The following is a 17981-nucleotide window of genomic DNA, read 5'->3' on the forward strand; positions in this document are numbered from 1 at the left end:
AAGGAAGGAAGGAAGGAAGGAAGGAAAGAAGGAGGCAGGGAGGGAAGGAAGGAGACAGGGAGGGAGGGAGAGAGGGAAGGAAGGAGGGAGGAGGGAAGGAAGGAGGGAGGAGGGAAGGGAGGAGGGAGGAGGGAGGAAAGGAAGGAGGGAGGGAGGGAGGGAGGGAGGCACATCAAAGGGAAGCTGCTGTAATCAACTGCCGCCCGCTGCAGCGCCCCTTCCCCACATCCCAGGCCTGCTCCTGCCAAGGTTCAAATCCTCCAGGTCAGAGTCAATGACTGAACTCGACAGAAGCCAGACAGAAGCCACTTCTGCCCAGTTCCTCGGCCAGTCAGCCTCTGCTTCGGGCTCCCCATCAGCCCGGCTGAGACCTGCGCAGAACTGCAGGCCGGCAAGCGGTGCTTTCTAGTTCTTGCACTCTGCTGCCTTCAAAGCAGCACTACAGCCGGGAATCGCCGCCTTTAGCCTTCTAGTGAGGCACAACCGTTTCTCAACTTAGCGAGCTGTTTTGTTACTCAGAGACAAATGGACTCCAAAGGGCAAACCACCCTCACAGGAAGAGACAAGAATGATGCCCACAAGATGGCAGACTGCAGGGCAGAAAGTGTATAGGTTAAAAAGGAAAATAACCCTCTTAGCAAGCCTAAATGAGTACATAAAACAAGAGGCTGGTTTAAAAACAGGAGGATATTTAATCCGTTCCAGAAGTCCATGGGAGAGAAGGGAACTACAGGAGAACCATCTACCTACAATAGACAGATAAACAGACAGAAGCTGTCAGCTTCATGTTTGTTCCTAACTCTCAAGACTTCACGTCTCCAAGGGATTATCTGTTCTTTATCCTTGCAGCAATTCAAACTACAGCCTCCACCTGTAGTTCCGCCTGCCGCCGCTGCTGAAAGGGAAGGCGCATCTGCACGTGCTGGTCAGAGAACCGCTGGGGACAGCCCAGGACACCCGGGCAGGCTGGCTCTCTGATGGTGACAGACAGACCTGTAAAACCAGGCTGCGGCAGGAGTCTCCCAGCCAGTCTACAGTCAGCTACAGCCTCCGTGTTTTTATTTAACACCTTCAGCCAACGCCACTGGGAGCAATACCCCAGGCGAGGTGTTCAAGCCCCCTGCTGGTTGGTTTCATCATTATCCCGCCTCTTCCAAATCTGTCAGAAATGAAAATGGTGATGAGTTCTTCAGCCGGTCATCAAGTAACTCTTCTTCCTCAGGCAGCAGACAACATGCCACCCCACTGTTACGTGTGCTACATTTTCCAAAATGAGTCATACTCTTCCAGAATATTCCCTTTCATTCCATTTACATTTTTCCACCTACCCAACTCTTCTTCCATTCTTTTTTTTAATTCTTTTTCAGATTTATTCATTTTTAATGTGTATGAGTGCTTTGGCTGCATGTATACATGGATGTACCATGTCCATGCCTGGTGTGCACAAAGGTCAAAAGACAGCTTTGGCTCTCCTGGGACTAGAGTTCTAGATCTCTGCTAGACTCACAAGGCCACAAACACACTTTGTTCACTTGTTGACTCACAGGCTTCTACATTTTCCCTTTCTGAAAATCTGACTGGCTTTGGGGCCACATGATCTGGTCCCCTCGCACTCTGGAAGCACCAGGCCTGTAAGCGAGACTCTACATCAATTCCACTTCCTGCACTGGCCCACACCCACCTGAATGTAGGCCTCTGACAAGGTGATCATCTGGGGCAGGATGTCAGTCACCTGGAGGTCTTGTAATTCATACCACTTGCCGGTTCCCTGCACAAAGCATGAAGGGTTGATTGAGTTAACCTGCTCTCCAAAATCAGAGGTGTAAAAATGATCACAGCCAAGAGTCATAACCTTAGCTAGACCTCAGTCAATGAACAGTTCTGGCAACCTCAATTCCTATCAAGGCGTCTTTGAAATACAATGAAGTCCCAAACATTTTGCATTCTCTCTCTCTCTCTCTCTCTCTCTCTCTCTCTCTCTCTCTCTCTCTCTCTCTCTCTCTCTCTCTCTCTCCCTCCCTCCCTCCCTCCCTCCCTCTCTCTATCTCTCTCTCTCATGTGTGTGTGTGTGTGTGTGTGTGTGTGTGTGTGTGTGTGTGTGTGTGTGTGTGCGCGCGCGTGTAGGGGTGTCCTCACATAGTCCAGTCTAACATCAGATTTTCTCTTTAGCCAAGGAAGGCCTTCAACTTCTGATTCTCCTGCCTCTACCTCAAGAGTACTAGCATTACAGGTGTGTGCCACCACACCTAGTTCATGTGGTGTCTGGAGTCAAATCTAAGGCTTATGCATGCTGGATACCTATCACTTGAGCTAAATCTCCAGACCCACGTCTACACATTTAAAGGGGAATTTGGGTGCCACTCAAGAGGAAAAAGAGAAGGCCCTTCAATCTCAGCTGTCTTTTTCCTCTCCAGAAACGGTAAATTAGACAAAGCCCTTAGAAAGTACAGGACACTGGCTGCTAAGAACCCGCAAGTGGTCACTCTCCCCTCCATACCCTCCCCAGAGGACTAAAGTAAAGCAAGGCTCCTCGGTGGACACTGCCCACCACCTGCAGTTTCCCCGGCCTGCAAACGACCTCACAGCATGCTGACACGAACAAGCTTGGGAAAGATTAACACAGACACCCGCCAAACGTGTAACAAATGAAAAACACTGCTGTGATAGGACACAGCTGTTGCATATATTGCAGATACTTTACAATTCAAAATACAGGGACGACAGAGAAAGCGTGGGCCTATATAAGCAAGTTTATTTCTGGTTCTGAGTGTCTCGCCCCAAACCCCAATGTGACTGACAAGTCCTCACACTAGGTCTAAGCCTAGGTCTCCTCATGTGTGAGGGATGTGCTGTAAGGACAGCAAACCACTGGTCCCAGTTACACTAAGTTACAACAACCTACATTAAAATTCTGTGTTTACAAATATAGCCGGAGGATGCTTTTGTTTTCAGCTTTAGATATGCTTTTAAAATATTTTAGCTCAGCTGGGCATGGCAGTAATGCCTCTGATCCTAGTACTTGGGAGGCTAAGCCCAGGAGAACTGCCACAAGTTCTCAGCCAGCCTGGGCTACAGGTACATTCCAGGCCAGCCTGGGCTACAATGTGAGACTGTCTCAAAAACAATCATGACAGTCAAAGCAAGGAAAGAGTCTCTAAATCAATGTTTCTCAAACCTTAATTTCATGCATATCAAAGGGTCTTGTTAAATAATGAAGAGCTGATGCACTGTGTCCCAAGGGGTTGGAATTCTGCCATTCTAAGGAGCCCTCAGATGGCACCACAGCTGCTGGGCTGCTAGGCTGGTGGGACTCTGACCCTGAAGAGAGGTCCTCAACCCTGGCTGGCTATTGGAACCTCTGGGGAACTTTAGCACACCTACCACCTCAATCTGCACCCACACTCTAAAGCAGTCTCTTAACCTTGATGCCGATCACTGCTTGGGATAAGTAAGCATGCTACAGAGATGGGTTCAGCACTGCAGCATCTGTGGCTGCGTCCCTGGCCTCTACTCCAGTTGAAAACCAATGTCTACTGTAACTGGGCTGGGGCCCAGCCACCACTGGTACTTCAGAAACCTCCCAGTGGTGTCTACCATGAAAACAAAACTAAAGCCATCCATTCCACACAGAGTTCTGAAGCCAGGCCCAGAAAGGGCAAACTCAAAGACACCACGGGAACGCCACCTATTCTGCAGCTCTGTGCCACACCAGTCAGGGGCCACTCACATGATGAAGCACGTGGATCCTATAGGAGCCTTCGGAGGGCTTGCCATCATGCACAATGTTGGCAATGAGATCGTAAGTGGTGTTCTTGTGGACTGCCTGGACTTCTTCAGATAAGTATTCTCTCAGATCCACATTTCTGGAGACAAAGAGAAACAAACAACAACAGGACATCACACCACGGCTGTGAAGTTAGGGAAATGTTCCATACAAATGAACCACAGAGCTGTTGACTGTTACTTTAGTGTTCTAGTTCTGGAAAGTTCCAGTGAGCTGAAGTCACATTTTCCAGCAGTGACAACCTCTATCAGAAACCACCCCTCAGAAGTATGTCTAGGAGCCAAAGGTGCAGGGTCTCTGCTCATCTGGATTTGAATGGGCATCCTGGCTGTCCCCTGACAACTACGAACCTAAGCAGTCTACACCAGGACTGTAGTTCCACTGGCTCCCCAGAGGTGGTAACGAGCTGGGGCAGCAGGGCTTGCCCACAGGCCTACCTAGGGTGTAACTTGCAGCTGCAGGATTCCGGCAGCACCTGCCCTTTGCCCTGAGGCACCTACAGAAGAAGACTGACCACAGGATATGCCACCACTGTAACCACCTCAATCCGAAAACTAGGCAAATCACCAGCTTTCTTATTTTCAAGGATCTTCTTTCAGTGAAGTTAGAGGCAAAATCATTACAAGTAACACAGCTCACATAGGTAGCAGAGGCATGAAAGGGGAGTTTACTCAAGGTTTCTAGACTAGAAAACCAGCACTGAAGAAAAAAACGGGTCCAGAGAGCTAGCGGCCTTCTGTTTCTCTGTATGTGTGGTGTATGTACTTGTGTGCACATGTACATGGCTTGAGCACCTGTAGAGGTGAGAGGTCAACATCTGGTGTCTTCCTCAATTACTTTCTTCCTTATTTCTGAGGCAGGGTCTTCACTAAACCTGGGGTTCAAAGACATTCTGATTCTGGGCTACAGTGACTCAGGCCAACTTGGACCACACACTGACACCCTGCCTTTTTAAAAAGCATTGGGGGCTGGAAAGAGACAGTTCAGCAATGAAGAACACTGGCTGCTAAAGGACCCGGGTTCAACGCCCAGCACCCACAAGGTGGCTCACAACCATCTGTAACTTCAATTCCAGGGGATCTAACAACAGTGACATCTGATTTTCAGGGGCACCAGACATACACAAAATAAATAAATCTTAAAAGCAAAACAAAACAAAAAACTCTACCAGACATGGTGGCATACGTCTTTAATTCCTAAGAAGACAGAGATAGGAGGATCTCTGAGAGTTCAAAGCCAGCCTGACCTACATATTGAGATCTAGAACAGCTACATAGAGACCCTGTTTCAAAACAAAACAAACAAAAAAAGCTTTTTTAGCCAGGCAGCGGTGGCGCATGTCTTTAATCCCAGCACTCGGGAGGCAGAGCCAGGCAGATCTCTGTAAGTTCAAGGCCAGCCTAGTCTACATATCAAGATCCAGGACAGCCAGGACTACACAAAGAAACCCTGTCTCGAAAAACCAAAAAAAAAAAAGCTTTTTTAAAAAAATAAAAATGGCCGGGCGGTGGTGGCACACGCCTTTAATCCCAGCACTCGGGAGGCAGAGCCAGGCGGATCTCTGTGAGTTCGAGGCCAGCCTGGTCTACAAAGTGAGTTCCAGGAAAGGCGCAAAGCTACACAGAGAAACCCTGTCTCAGAAAAACCAAAAAAAAAAAATAATAAATAAATAAATAAAAATAAAAATGGGTAGGGAAATGGATCAATTAGTAATGTGCTCACTGTGCAAGCCTAATGGCCTGAGTGTGACCCCTGGCACCTACACAGTGGAAAGAGAAAAATGAATCCCATAAGTCATCTTCAAACCTCCACATATGTGCTGAGACTCATCAATATCCAAGCAGGTGTGAGTGCACACACATCCACATAACAAATAAAATGTAGTAATTTTTTTAATGAAGTAGTCTTTTGAGTCCTGGTCTAATAGACCTCCTGTTTTCTAACTTCTCCAGAGCAAGCTTTCTGAAGGGCAGACTACTCTAGTCAGAACTGCCAAGCACACAAAGGCAACCGCTAAGAGGAGAAACCCTCCAGGTCCCCAGGAAGAGGCAGCAGGGTGAAGTCTCTGCGGCTACTGAAGAAGCGCCAGCTACACAGTGGCGCCTTTGCAGCTGAAGCCCTCTTTCCTATCAGGAACACACTGGAGACTCCCAAGAGACTAGCTCTGACATAAAACCTTGATGGGTGGGATTTCAAAGGCAGTGCTCAGACACAGTGCTTCTGTGCACCCCACTTGCCACACAAACAAGACAGTGGCAAAAAACAGGAAGAAAAGTCTGGGGAGAAAGGAGGGGCTGGAGAGATGGCTGAGAGGTTAAAAGCACTGGCTGCTCTTGCAGAGGACCCAGGTTCAATTCTCTACACCTCCAGTTCCTGAGGATCCAACGCCCTCTTCTGACCTCCATGGGCTCTATATGAACATGGTAAACAGACACAAATGCAGGTAAGACATTCATAAACATAAGAAAACTTTAAAGAAATATTCTTTTAAAAAAGAAAGAAAAAGGAAATTCTCTTGTACTCCTCATTTAGAAATTCTCCTGTGTGGTACCTGCCACATGCTCACAATCCCAGCTGCTGAGGAGGCTGAGACAGGGGCACAAGTTCAGTAAAGGCCAGGCCTGAGTTTCATAGCAAGATCCTGTCTCCAAAATTTAGAAAAAAAAAATTAGATAAAATTTAGACAAAGCTCAGCAATACAGTGCTTCCCCAGCACCCAGAGCACCTGGCTCTGTCTCTAGTAATTAAGAGGAGAGGATTCCCCGGGACACTTCTCTCTTCACCGTCTATGATCAGACTCTCAGGGAGGATGGACTCCATTAGAAAAACAAACCCAAAGCCTCTCCTGGAAGAGGCCTTAGGACCCTCCAGCCCCACAGCAGAGTGCACTTTACCCACTAAACCACCTCCCCAGTTAATACTCTCTTTAGAGAACTGAGAACTGGAAAGATTTTCAAAGGAAAGAACTGCAATCCTGGTAGTTTGGGGGATGAGAAAGAGAAAGATGAGAGGAAAAGGGAACCAAGAGGTAAGTAAGCATCTGTCCACCACAGTCCAAACTCCTTCGTTACTTTAAATTAGAAAGACTGACAGTGTGAAATCCAAAGACTACCAAATACAAAGACATCAAACTTCCCTGTTTTAGGGAAACTGGACATATTCTAGACATTCGAGTTACACATATGCCCATCCAAAGCCTTCTCCCTGCCAGTCTGTCTTAGACACCACGCCTCCTCCAACCTCAACACCACACATTGACACACTTCTTGTCAGCCTGCCATGAGGTTTCTCCGAATTCTAGAGGCCTTCTTCAGATCATGGAAAACACTGTCTCTTGAGCTGGAGAGATGGCTCAGCAGCTAAAAGCACTGGCTGCTCTTCCAGAGGACTACAGTTTGATTCCTAGAACCCACATGGGGGTTCACAAGTGTCTGTAAGTCCAGTTCCAAGAAATCTGATACCCTCTTTTGGCCTCTGTGGGTACCAGGAATGCACATGATTCAGACATACATGCAGGAAAAATATCCATACACATAAAATAATTTTTAAAATTTAATTAAAAAATTAGGAACATTGGCTTTTCAGAACTGAAAACCAATGGTCTGAATCAGAGGTATTTCTAAAGACACAGAGGTCTTTCTGAATTAGAAGGCAGCCAACTAAAAGTATCTGGTATTCTTCCAGTTCCTTCAAGCTAATCATGAAAACTCAATTGCAGACTAAATTAAAGGGCCCCATACTAAAAATTGTAATTTATGACAGTGTGCTGTCACACGCTTGTAATTATAGAACTTGGGAGGTGGGAGGCAGGAAAATCAAAAGCTCAAGGTCATCTTGCCTTACAAAGTGACTTCAAAGCAAGTCTGGCTACATGAGACTGTATCTCAAATAAGTAAACAAATAAATAATGACTGTATCTAGGTAAGTATCCACTTTTGGGGACCCTGAAATATGTACATCTTCCAGCAAACCCATTAATTTCTATGATGTTGAGAGCTGTTTCTTGCAATCCCCAACCAAGTCAGTCCAAAAGGAACAACACGGAAAGATACCTAGACTCATAGCCAGATGTGGCACAGCTGCAGACTTGGGAGGCTGAGGCAGGAGTTTCAGGAGTTCAAGATCATTTGTCAAGTTCAAGAACAGCCTGGGCTTCATAAGCCCCTGTCTCAACAAGAAAGGGGAGGGCCCTCCCCTCCCCACCCTCCAGTGAAGCAGGAGATACACACGTGATAGGGAAGTTGACAATTGTCGGATTCTTCTCCACAAAGAAGTTGTTCTTAGTAAATCTCTTGATGCAAAAGATTAGATAAGGAGGCAGCTTGGTGAGCTGGAAGCGCTTCAAGAAGTTTTCCTTGTAAGTCTTGTATTCCTAGAAAGACAGTTCGACGGCATCAGAGCCAGCACTCGGTAGGTACTACAACGGCAGTTTGAGCTTTGTTTTTTTTTTGAAGATTATATATTATATATATTATATATATACAATATATATTATTATATTATATTATATTATATTATATTATATTATATTATATTATATTATATTATATTATATTATATTATATTATATTCCCGTGTGTGTGCTCTATCCACATGTACCTTTATGGCAGAAGAGAGCATCAAATCCGACTACAAACAGTTGTGAGCTACCATGTGGATGCTGGGAATTGAACTCAGAACCGCTCTCTGAAAGAGCAGCCAGTGCTCTTAACCACTGAGAGCTGAGCCATCTCTTCAGCTCCCTTTGTTCTGGCTTTTAAAGATAGCTCTGCATCACACCTAGTTCAGAAGACACCTAGTCTCAGAAACTACCAAAGAGGCTAAGATTAGCGATGTGGCGAACACCGAGTAAGAAACCTCGACAGTGGGCTGTTTCAGCCAGTATACGAGCACACTGCTGAGAGAAATACCACAGCTGTGTGGGCTCAGGCAAACACAGAACAAAACTGTCCAATGAAAAAGTCAGTTAAAAGCTGAATCTTACTTTACTCAAAATGGGGAAATTTTTCTTGCCTTAGTAACCGTGAAGCACGCTCAGTATTCCAGAGGAGGTGACTACTTCTCCCATCCCTCCTGCCTCAAAGGTCCTAAGACCTGGGCTGGGGCGTAACTCTGTGGTAAAGCCTGTACTCAGCACTCAGGAGGCACTGGTCTATCTCAATCCCTGGCAACCAAAGTGCACATCTGAGAAGAAAATCTCAAGGCTTGTGTAGGTAGTCCAGCAGGTCACACTTTCTGTGAGCTCACTCTACATGGCCCAAGGAGAAGGGCCAGGGCACCCGCCTAGCCCAAGAGGCTTAAAGCTGGTGAACATGAGCAGCTTTGCTTTTCCTTTTACGTGTATGGGTGTTTTGCCTGTCTATGAACTCGTGTGTGCTCACAGGTCAGAAGAGCACACCAGCCCCCTGGAACTGGAGTTACAGATGGCTTTAAGAAACCATGTGAGTGCTGAAAATTGAACCCAGGTTCTCTGCAAGGGCAACACTCTTATCTGCTGAACCATCTTTCCAGCCCTGTGAACAGTTTTTCTTTTTTTGTTTATTTTTGAGACAGGGTTTCTCTGTGTAACCATGACTGTTCTGGAACTTACTTTGTAGACCAGGCTGGCCTTGAACTCAGAGATCCGCCTGCCTCTGCCTCCCCAGTGCTGGAGTTAAACACAGATTCTTATCCTGGTCTAGGGATATAGCCTAGTAAAGCACTTTCTTAGCATGCGTGAGACCGAGGCTCAAACCCCAGTAAAAAAAAAACTAAGCTTACATTTAGTTAAGAGATAGGAGTGAAAGACTAATCATAACCAGAGAAAAACAACCAGCCGAGGCTTCCCTCTGAACTGACTGAGTGCTAAAGGGAAAAACAGACCCCTCCCTCCACCGCCCCCCCAGATCCACAGGCTGCCCAAGGAAATAGAAAATATTTTCCATTTTGTGTGTGTGTGTGTGTGTGTGTGTGTGTGTGTGAGAGAGAGAGAGAGAGAGAGAGAGAGATGCCTACTTCAAAACCATCTAGACAATGACCTTCTTAAACAGCAAGAGACCCATGTCTGACATTGTATAGTGAGGGGCCCTATAGACCTGCTCCCCCAGCCAATCAAGAGAAAGTTCTTAAAAGGTCATCTAGAAATTGGAAAAGCTTTTTACAAGGGAAAAAGATACTTATCCAAAAACATTAATAAAATAAATAGGCAAGGAAAACAAGAGTGTTGTGTCCACACTGTCCCTGACAGCTCAATAAGAAGGAGATGCCACTGCAAGAGGGTTCAAGGTTCCCTTCTCCCCACCCCAGGAGTCCAGTATTGCTGGCATATGCCTTTAATCCCAGCACTTGGAGGCAGAAGCAAGCAGATCTCTGTGAGTTTGAGGCCAGCCTGATCTACAGAGCTAGTTCCAGGACAGCCAAGGCTATACAAAGAAACCCTGTCTCCAAAAAAAAAAAAGACTCCAGTGTCATCATTTCTGATATTGCCCCAACAGTTTGTTACTGAGACTGAAAAGTAAATACCCATATTATTAACAAAAAATAAGAGCAAAATAGGGGGCTGGAGAGATGGCTCAGAGGTTAAGAGCATCGACTGCTCTTCCAGAGGTCCTGAGTTCAATTCCCAGCACCCACATGGTGGCTCACAACCATCTGTAATGAGATCTGGCGCCCTCTTCTGTATACATAATGAATAAATAAATCTTTAAAAAAAAAAAAAAAAGAGCAAAATAGACAAATTAAAAATAACTGTTGGGCCGGGCGGTGGTGGCGCACGCCTTTAATCCCAGCACTTGGGAGGCAGAGTCAGGTGGATCTCTGTGAGTTCGAGGCCAGTCTGGACTACCAAGTGAGTCCCAGGAAAGGCGCAAAGCTACACAGAGAAACCCTGTCTCGAAAAACCAAAAAAAAAAAAAAAAAAAAAAAAAAAAAAATCCAGACAAAAAAAAAATAACTGTTGGAGCTGGAAGTGGTGGCCCACACTTGTAAGCCAGCACTTGGGTAGAGGAAAGAGAATCAGGAGTTCAAGGCTGGTTCTGGATACACAGCAAGTTCTAGGTTAACCTGGCTAGATGAGACCTTACCTCAAAAAACAAAACAAAGTAAAACTATTCTTTTTAAAGATGAGACTTCTTTATTTCTTGAGTTTCCAAACATCTCAATTTCCCATCTTTCTCTACAGAGGCAGGGAGGAGCCATGTAAGAATCGGCTCTAAAGTTAAGAGTTAAACACCAGAGAGGCTGGGGACTTGAAAAGACAGTATACTCAGAGCAAGTACATGATATTTATGTGCCGATTCTGACACAGAAAAGGACGACGCGGCTGAGGAGTGACTTGTCTGTGGAGCACTGGCCTTCCACTTCTGAGGCCCTGCTGTCTGTCAACACTGGGGAAAAAAGGGGTGCTGGTGATGATGGAGTTAAAATAGAAACCAAGAAAAAAGGGCGAGGGCGGCAGTTGGTACCTTCTCAGTGATGCCATTGAACTTGGCCAGGATGTTGAAGAGCGGCACCTGGGGGATGATGAGCTGCTCCTTCTCATCCTTATAGAGCGGGGCCGTGGGAAGGTCCAGCGTCAGGTACATGAACGTGGACTCCACCATCGTCTCCTGGTACTCATCATTGTGGAGCAGCTGCTCTTTCTCTTCTGCTGGCTAGAAATGAATGAGAAGACCAAAGAAGAACGGAGTGTGGAAAGCATGAAGAATGGACAGGATGCTCATTCACGTCTTCCCTAGTCCAGAGCCCAGGCAGCTGTCTTCAGAACCACCACCTGACAGTATGAATTCAAAAACTGATGGCATGTGTGTGCATGCACATGGTCATGAAACTAGAAAGGGGATCATTGGACAGAGGAGGAGACCTCCAGGAGGGGAAGAGAGGGTAATGGAACACATAGGACAGGAAGCAAAGGTGGGAACTACTTGTGGAAAGGAAGCCTGCCAGGAAGAGGGCACTGGAGACAGGGAGGGCAATAGAAGAGGGGATTAATCAGAACTAAGAATAATGACACATGCTTGGAAATGCCATACTCAAACCCGTTACTTTGTAGGCCAACTTTTAAAGAAAAAACTAATTGCTTTCCTCCTGGGAAGGATTTTATTTATACACCATACTATTTAAAAAATTCTCCGACTACACAAGACGTCGGCTGAGTCTTCTGGAAAACACACCAGTACCACTCAAACCACTTCAACCACCGGACTACCACCTACAAACCCTGAAGCCATGGCCACTATGGCACAGAACTGCCCCTCAGCAGGTGCTTTGGGAACTTCTTTGTGGGGTACATTCTGTCTATTCTCTAAGCTCCTGTTTCCCCAAGCCCCTCAGGCAACATTATCAGACTAAAATTCTGTTCTGGACACTCACCAGATCAGGATGAGGAAGCTTTTTGGTGAAGATTCTCATTGACCCCTGGAAAACATCAGTCACAATAGCTGTGCAAACAAAAAGCAAAACAGAGTCTGTGAGGCCAGAAAGCATGTCAAGAACATACTCTCAACTTCTAAATTTCTGCTATAAACCAGAATGCCCTAGTGGAAGACTCAAGCTCTCCCTAAGCACAGAAGCTTCGCTTTGTAACATATATCATCATAGTACCCGTATAATTATTTTTCTACATATATATTTCCTCCACAGGACACTCTTTGACCACTGGGCTGGGTCATGAAAGGGGGAAAAAATGTGCATTTGGAATGAATGAATGACTTACACAGCTTAAAGACAGGACCATTTAAAAAAGAGAGAGAGCTAGAGAGATGGCTCCGCAGCTTAGAACACTTGTTGCTCTTGCCTAGAACCCAGGTTTGATTTCCAGCACCCACATGGTGGCTCTCAACCATTACAGAGGCTCCAATGCCATCTTTTGACCTCTGAGGAAACCAGGCACACACATGGTGCACATAGCAAAAATCAGGCAAAGCATTTATACACATAGAATAAATAAATCTTTTTTTAAAAAAATCAGTCAAAACTGGGCATAGAATTGGGTATGGTGGTTCACACCAATAATCCTAGCACTTGAGAGGTTTAAGCAGGAGGATCAACACACAGACACACACACAGACACACCCTCAAAAGCAGCTTAGTCGAGGTATTTCTCACTGCCTTCAAAAGGTAGTAACCTACACTGCACACAAGAGAGAAATGACTAAGATTGCAAACAAGAATAAATCCCAAACAGAGACACAAAGCACGTGGGGTCCCAGAATCCCAGTAGACACAAGGTAGAGACCTGAGAGAAAGAGCTTGGCTGAACTTACCTTGTAGATGGGGCAGAGCTATCCTGTGCAAAGTACTGAGCTCCATCACCCAGCAAAGCCATCACAACACAGAAGACAAGATTGGGAGTTTGAGGCTAACCTAGGCTACAAGGCAAGACCTTACCTCAAAACAAACCACACACACAATCACACCATCAATCAAATAAAAAAGAAGAAAATCAGCAGGGCATGGTGTAGGCACGTCTGTAATCCCAGCACTTGGGAGGCAGAGGCAGGTAGATCTCTGTGAGTGCAAGGCTAGCCTGGTCCACAAAGCAAGTTCCAGGACAACCAGGAATGTTATACAGAAAAACCCTGTCTTGAAAAACAGAAACAAAAAAGAAGAAAACTAAACTGCATTATGTCTCCAGAATGACTCACCTGACTGCAGTCTATAAGCTACAAGCTGTAACTGGAATTCAACATAAACATCTAATGACCGCTAAACCAACAGAAGCTGAGGGTCAGGGGGACTTTTAGTCTAGTTTTGTGCCTACAAGTAGAGTCAGGGTCTGCTCTAACATCCAGCTCAGCCCTTCACCAGCTCTAGTACTGGCATGAATTGAAGAGTCTAGAACACAATGCCCCTACTCTCAATTTCAAACTGGGTCAGAATTTCTAAAGTGTAATTACACCCATTTCTGAATTGTAAAAATGCTTTGGCCAATATGTGGTGGTGCTTGTCTTTAATTCCAGCACTTAGAGGCAGAGGCAGGTGATCTATGTGAGTTCGAGACCAGTCTGGTCTACATAGCTAGTTCCAGGACAGCCAGGACTACATAGAAACCCTGTCTCAAAAACAAAAACAACAAAACCAAGCTTTGATTTAGTCTGAAGAGATGGCCCAGCAGTTAAGAACACATACTGCTCTTGCAGAGGACCCAGGGTCACAACCACCTATAACTCCAATTCCTGGACTTCTGACACCCTCTGACCTCTGAGTGCTCTTGTACACATTTGGTGCACATAAACTCATGCAGGCACACTAAATAAACACTTTAATCTGAGCAAAATGACATATTTGTAATCCCAACATTCAGAGGGGAAGGAGTTTTAATTGATACCCAAGACTGTATCTATTAATGGAGCAGAGTACTATTTCAATAAATGTATAGAGTACAATAATGGCTAGCTGAGGCTAACTGGCACATCCATCTCTAAACATTTATCATTACCTTGTGCTCAAAAAATTCAAAATCCTCTCTAGCAGCTATATTGACGCATACAGTTAGTGGATGTCAACCACTTTTACCTACTGTGTCAAAGACATTGAAAACTCCTCCTCCTGCTTACTCCTCTGTCTGAGTGAGCCCTTCTAGCCCCAGGCCTCTGGTAACCAGGATTCTACTCAGCTGCTGGAAGATCACTTCTGGAGTGACAACATACAGTCATGTCTTCTGTCTGTCTTACTTCACTTAACCTAGTATCTTTCAGGCATTTCTTCTTAAAATACCACTGGGGCCAGGCATGGCAGCATGATGTAATCTCAGTATAGGGGAGACTGAGTCAGGAGGATCACAATTCCAATCCAGTCTGGGCTAGGCAGCAAGACCGTATTTCAAAGATTAAAAAAAGAAAAAAATAAAACAACAAAATAATCTGGGAAAAAAATAAACTGAGAATATAACCATATTCTAACAAAAAACAGAGCAAGGTCTATTCAGGCCTAGCACACGCCTGTAATCCCAACATGCGGGAGTGGAAGCAGAGGATCATGAATCTGAAGTCATCCCAGTATGGAGGAAACTAAGACAGGAAGAACCTGAGCTCCAGGCTAGCTTGGGCTCCAGCAAGACTTTGTCTCAAAATGGATAAAGCAGTACAATTTAATTTTTTTTTTTTTTAGAAAAACACAAAGAAAATAGAGCTCTCTTTTAACAAGCAGCACGACTTACTCTTCTTCTTCTTCTTGGTGCCACCCAGGGCCGAGTGCAGAGCATTCAGAAACCAAGACAGGAAGTCAACTCCATCCCCTGGAAACAAAGGAAGAGAAGAGCGTGTTGAAGCTCAGAGGCAGGAAAGGAACCTGACCACTCACTGGCTGGCTCACCTCATCCTCTCCAGTCACACACCCGATCCCCTGTGCAACCTCCTCTACCTGACCACAAGTACCCTCACTCCTCAAGGTCAAGCTTACTCTTCAGTCTTCTGTCTCTCTCAAGGTACTTTGATCCACAGCAGGACCCTGTCATTTTTGTCCCAGGATGTATCTCACCACCCAGTGATAACAATGAATGACGACCCTGTAACATCCATGTCTTCAGAGTGGCTCTGACTACCTCCCTGGTTCCCTATATTACAAAGACTCTTGTCTTTCAGGAAGGTGACTTCTAGTGCTATTACTAAGAAGGTATTTACACACATTATAGAGCAAAGGATTCTGGGAACAAGCAACATTCCTGGCCCATGATAAAAGTGCCTAATGGCTACTGTCTTACCAGATGTCTGTCTCCATTTACTTTCCCTCTGCTCATCTAAATCTGTAAGGCTTCTGAAACTTAAAGCTTGGTATATTTGGGAATTTGGGCATAGTTTTTCTTACTACTTCCTGCTGGAGGGGGGCGCTGTATCTTATGGGGACACAAAGAAAATTTTAGGATTATGGAGTAGTCTGTGAGGGTGTATCCTCTGAGTCAGTTGTCTTGAGACTATTGTGGACGTTGGATCTTCTGGGCCATGGTGTCATCAGAGACCTTTCAGGGGGTCTTGGTTGGTCAAACCTGATGAATCTTAATCTGGAACAAATCCATAGCCTCTGGCTTTTTGTGGAAACAAAAGCAGAGCCTCCTTTCTAAAGCAATATATCTTTAGATCTAAATTTTGAAGTCAAAGTATCTTTAAAATATACATACTGGCTTAACTCAACAGCTTTTATAATCAATTGTTTTTTGTAGTTAAGAATCTCAAAGACAACATAATCCAGATTCTCTTGTGTAATATCTATCTTTACGTGGTTTATTTTTTATACTACGTTTATTGTCTCTTTAAAGACTTTATTTTTAAAAACTATTTTTTATATAACTGTATATATTCTCTCAGATTCCAAAAGCCTGACAACTCCACAAAATTACTTTCCTACACTTCCACACACATAATGCTTTATTTAACTACAAATGACCGAAGCAAGAACTTCTCTATACACCCCACATACATCTAGGCAACTGATAATGCCCAGGTCTCAGACACTGGGGAAAGTGTAGTTAGCTGACAATACAAACTACGGCTATGACAGAGGAAACTGGCTAAGGGTAAGCTGATTCTTAGGGTTAAGATTTTTCTGCAACTCTAACCAATCATGCTTTAAGCCGTCAAAAGCTATAGGGAAGGCTAACAGATGCAGCCATCCATGGCACACAAAATAAACCTCTCTAAAAAATATAGTATCTTGTTGTAGCCTTGACTAAAAAAACATAAGAAAGTTCCCAGCGCCTACAGTGGACAGCTCACAACTACCTGTAACTCCAGCTCCACCTTTAGGGGACCCAACAGCCTCTTCTAGAATCTAGGGACACCTGCCTATTTATACACATACCTACACACACACACACACACACACACACACACACACACACACACACACACACACACAAATAAATAAATAAATAAAATCTTAATTAAAATCCAAACTTCGTAGAGTTGGTCCAGAAACAAAATTACTTTTTGAACTACATGTTGGAGATGTGAAGGTTGATCTAGCACAGGAGGTAGCTGTCCCCCTGTTCAGAAGAGTAAGGTGTTACTGGCCTTGCTGCAAACTATGAAACACCATGCTCAAATGTCTGCTCATCTGGGAATAAATCATGAGGTTCTGGTCAACATACACTGTCTATTCCCAAGTGTATCTTACTCTCTGTTACCCTAAAACTCTAAAATCCAAGAGTCTCAGCTCCTTATCTATTATCTTATCACCCCCTAGTGCTCCTTTCCTAAGTACCTGACTCTGAAAGCCACGACTAAACAAGCCTGGTGGCACACGCCTTTATTTCCAGCACACAGGATGCAGAGACAGGCGAATCTCTGGAAGTTCCAGGCCTGTCTGGTCTACATAGCAAGTTCCAGGACAGCTAGGGCTGCACAGTGAAAACCTGTCTTTTAAAAAAGTGTGTTGAGGGGTTGGGGATTTAGCTCAGTGGTAGAGCGCTTGCCTAGCAAGTGCAAGGCCCTGGGTTCAGTCCTCAGCCCTGAAATTTTTTAAAAAAAAAAAGTGTATTGGAGGTGGCAGGAGAGATAGCTCAGTAGTTTAGAGGACTTGCTACTCTCTCAGAGAGACCCAGGTTTGATTCCCAGCACTCACATGGCAGTTAACAACCATCTGTAATTTCAGTTTGACAGGATCTGACACCCTCTTCCGGTCTTCTCAGGAACCAGGCATGCATATGGTATGCAGGCATATACATACAGGCAAAACACTTACACACATAAAATAGTAAAGTTCTTTTAAAAGCAAATCACTGAACGTTCCCTCTATGTTAAGTCATTCCTCAATCAGAATAATGGAGGTTTTATTTTGTTTTTGGATTTTTGAGACAAGACCTCATGTGGCTAAGGATGATCTTGAACTCCTGTCTCCACCTCCTAGGTGCTGGGATTATACGCATGTACCACCTGCCCAGCTCAGAATAATGTTTGTGTGTGTGTGTGTGTGTGTGTGTGTTTCTGTAGCCCTGGCTGTCCTGGAACTCACTCTGTAGACCAGGCTGGCCTCGAACTCAGAGATCTACCTACCTCTACCTCCCAGAGCTGGAATTAAAGGCATGTGCACCACCACCACCACCCAGAATAACGTTTCTTAATTATAGATTTGTCATCACAGTTTTGCAAGCGTCAACTGATTTTCAATCTTAAGATCTAAACCAATCTCCTTACAAAGACACAGAAACTAGAAAATCTTTTTTCCTAGCTACTACCTGGCTCTCCACTGACCCTGGAATCCAAGATGTGACTACTTACTGTCT

At 44.9% G+C, this 17981-nt stretch overlaps 1 protein-coding gene across 1 annotated transcript in view; it reads right to left on the minus strand.

Moving 5' to 3' along the window:
* Positions 1 to 669: 669 nt before the first annotated feature.
* Positions 670 to 17981, minus strand: part of Usp39 (ubiquitin specific peptidase 39) — a 28264-nt gene continuing 10952 nt past the window's right edge. The window contains exons 7-13 of the mRNA XM_052719005.1: positions 14922 to 14999; positions 12134 to 12201; positions 11227 to 11415; positions 8014 to 8156; positions 3728 to 3863; positions 1682 to 1768; positions 670 to 1159 (exon numbers count right to left, since the gene is read on the minus strand). Of these exons, the coding sequence (XP_052574965.1) occupies positions 1112 to 1159; positions 1682 to 1768; positions 3728 to 3863; positions 8014 to 8156; positions 11227 to 11415; positions 12134 to 12201; positions 14922 to 14999 (749 nt within the window). The 3' untranslated portion in view covers positions 670 to 1111. The remainder of the gene's footprint in view (positions 1160 to 1681; positions 1769 to 3727; positions 3864 to 8013; positions 8157 to 11226; positions 11416 to 12133; positions 12202 to 14921; positions 15000 to 17981) is intronic.

The sequence above is a fragment of the Peromyscus californicus genome, unplaced genomic scaffold, assembly GCF_007827085.1.
Source record: "Peromyscus californicus insignis strain IS unplaced genomic scaffold, ASM782708v3 Scaffold_6__1_contigs__length_162567912, whole genome shotgun sequence".
In the NCBI taxonomy this organism is placed as follows: domain Eukaryota; kingdom Metazoa; phylum Chordata; class Mammalia; order Rodentia; family Cricetidae; genus Peromyscus; species Peromyscus californicus.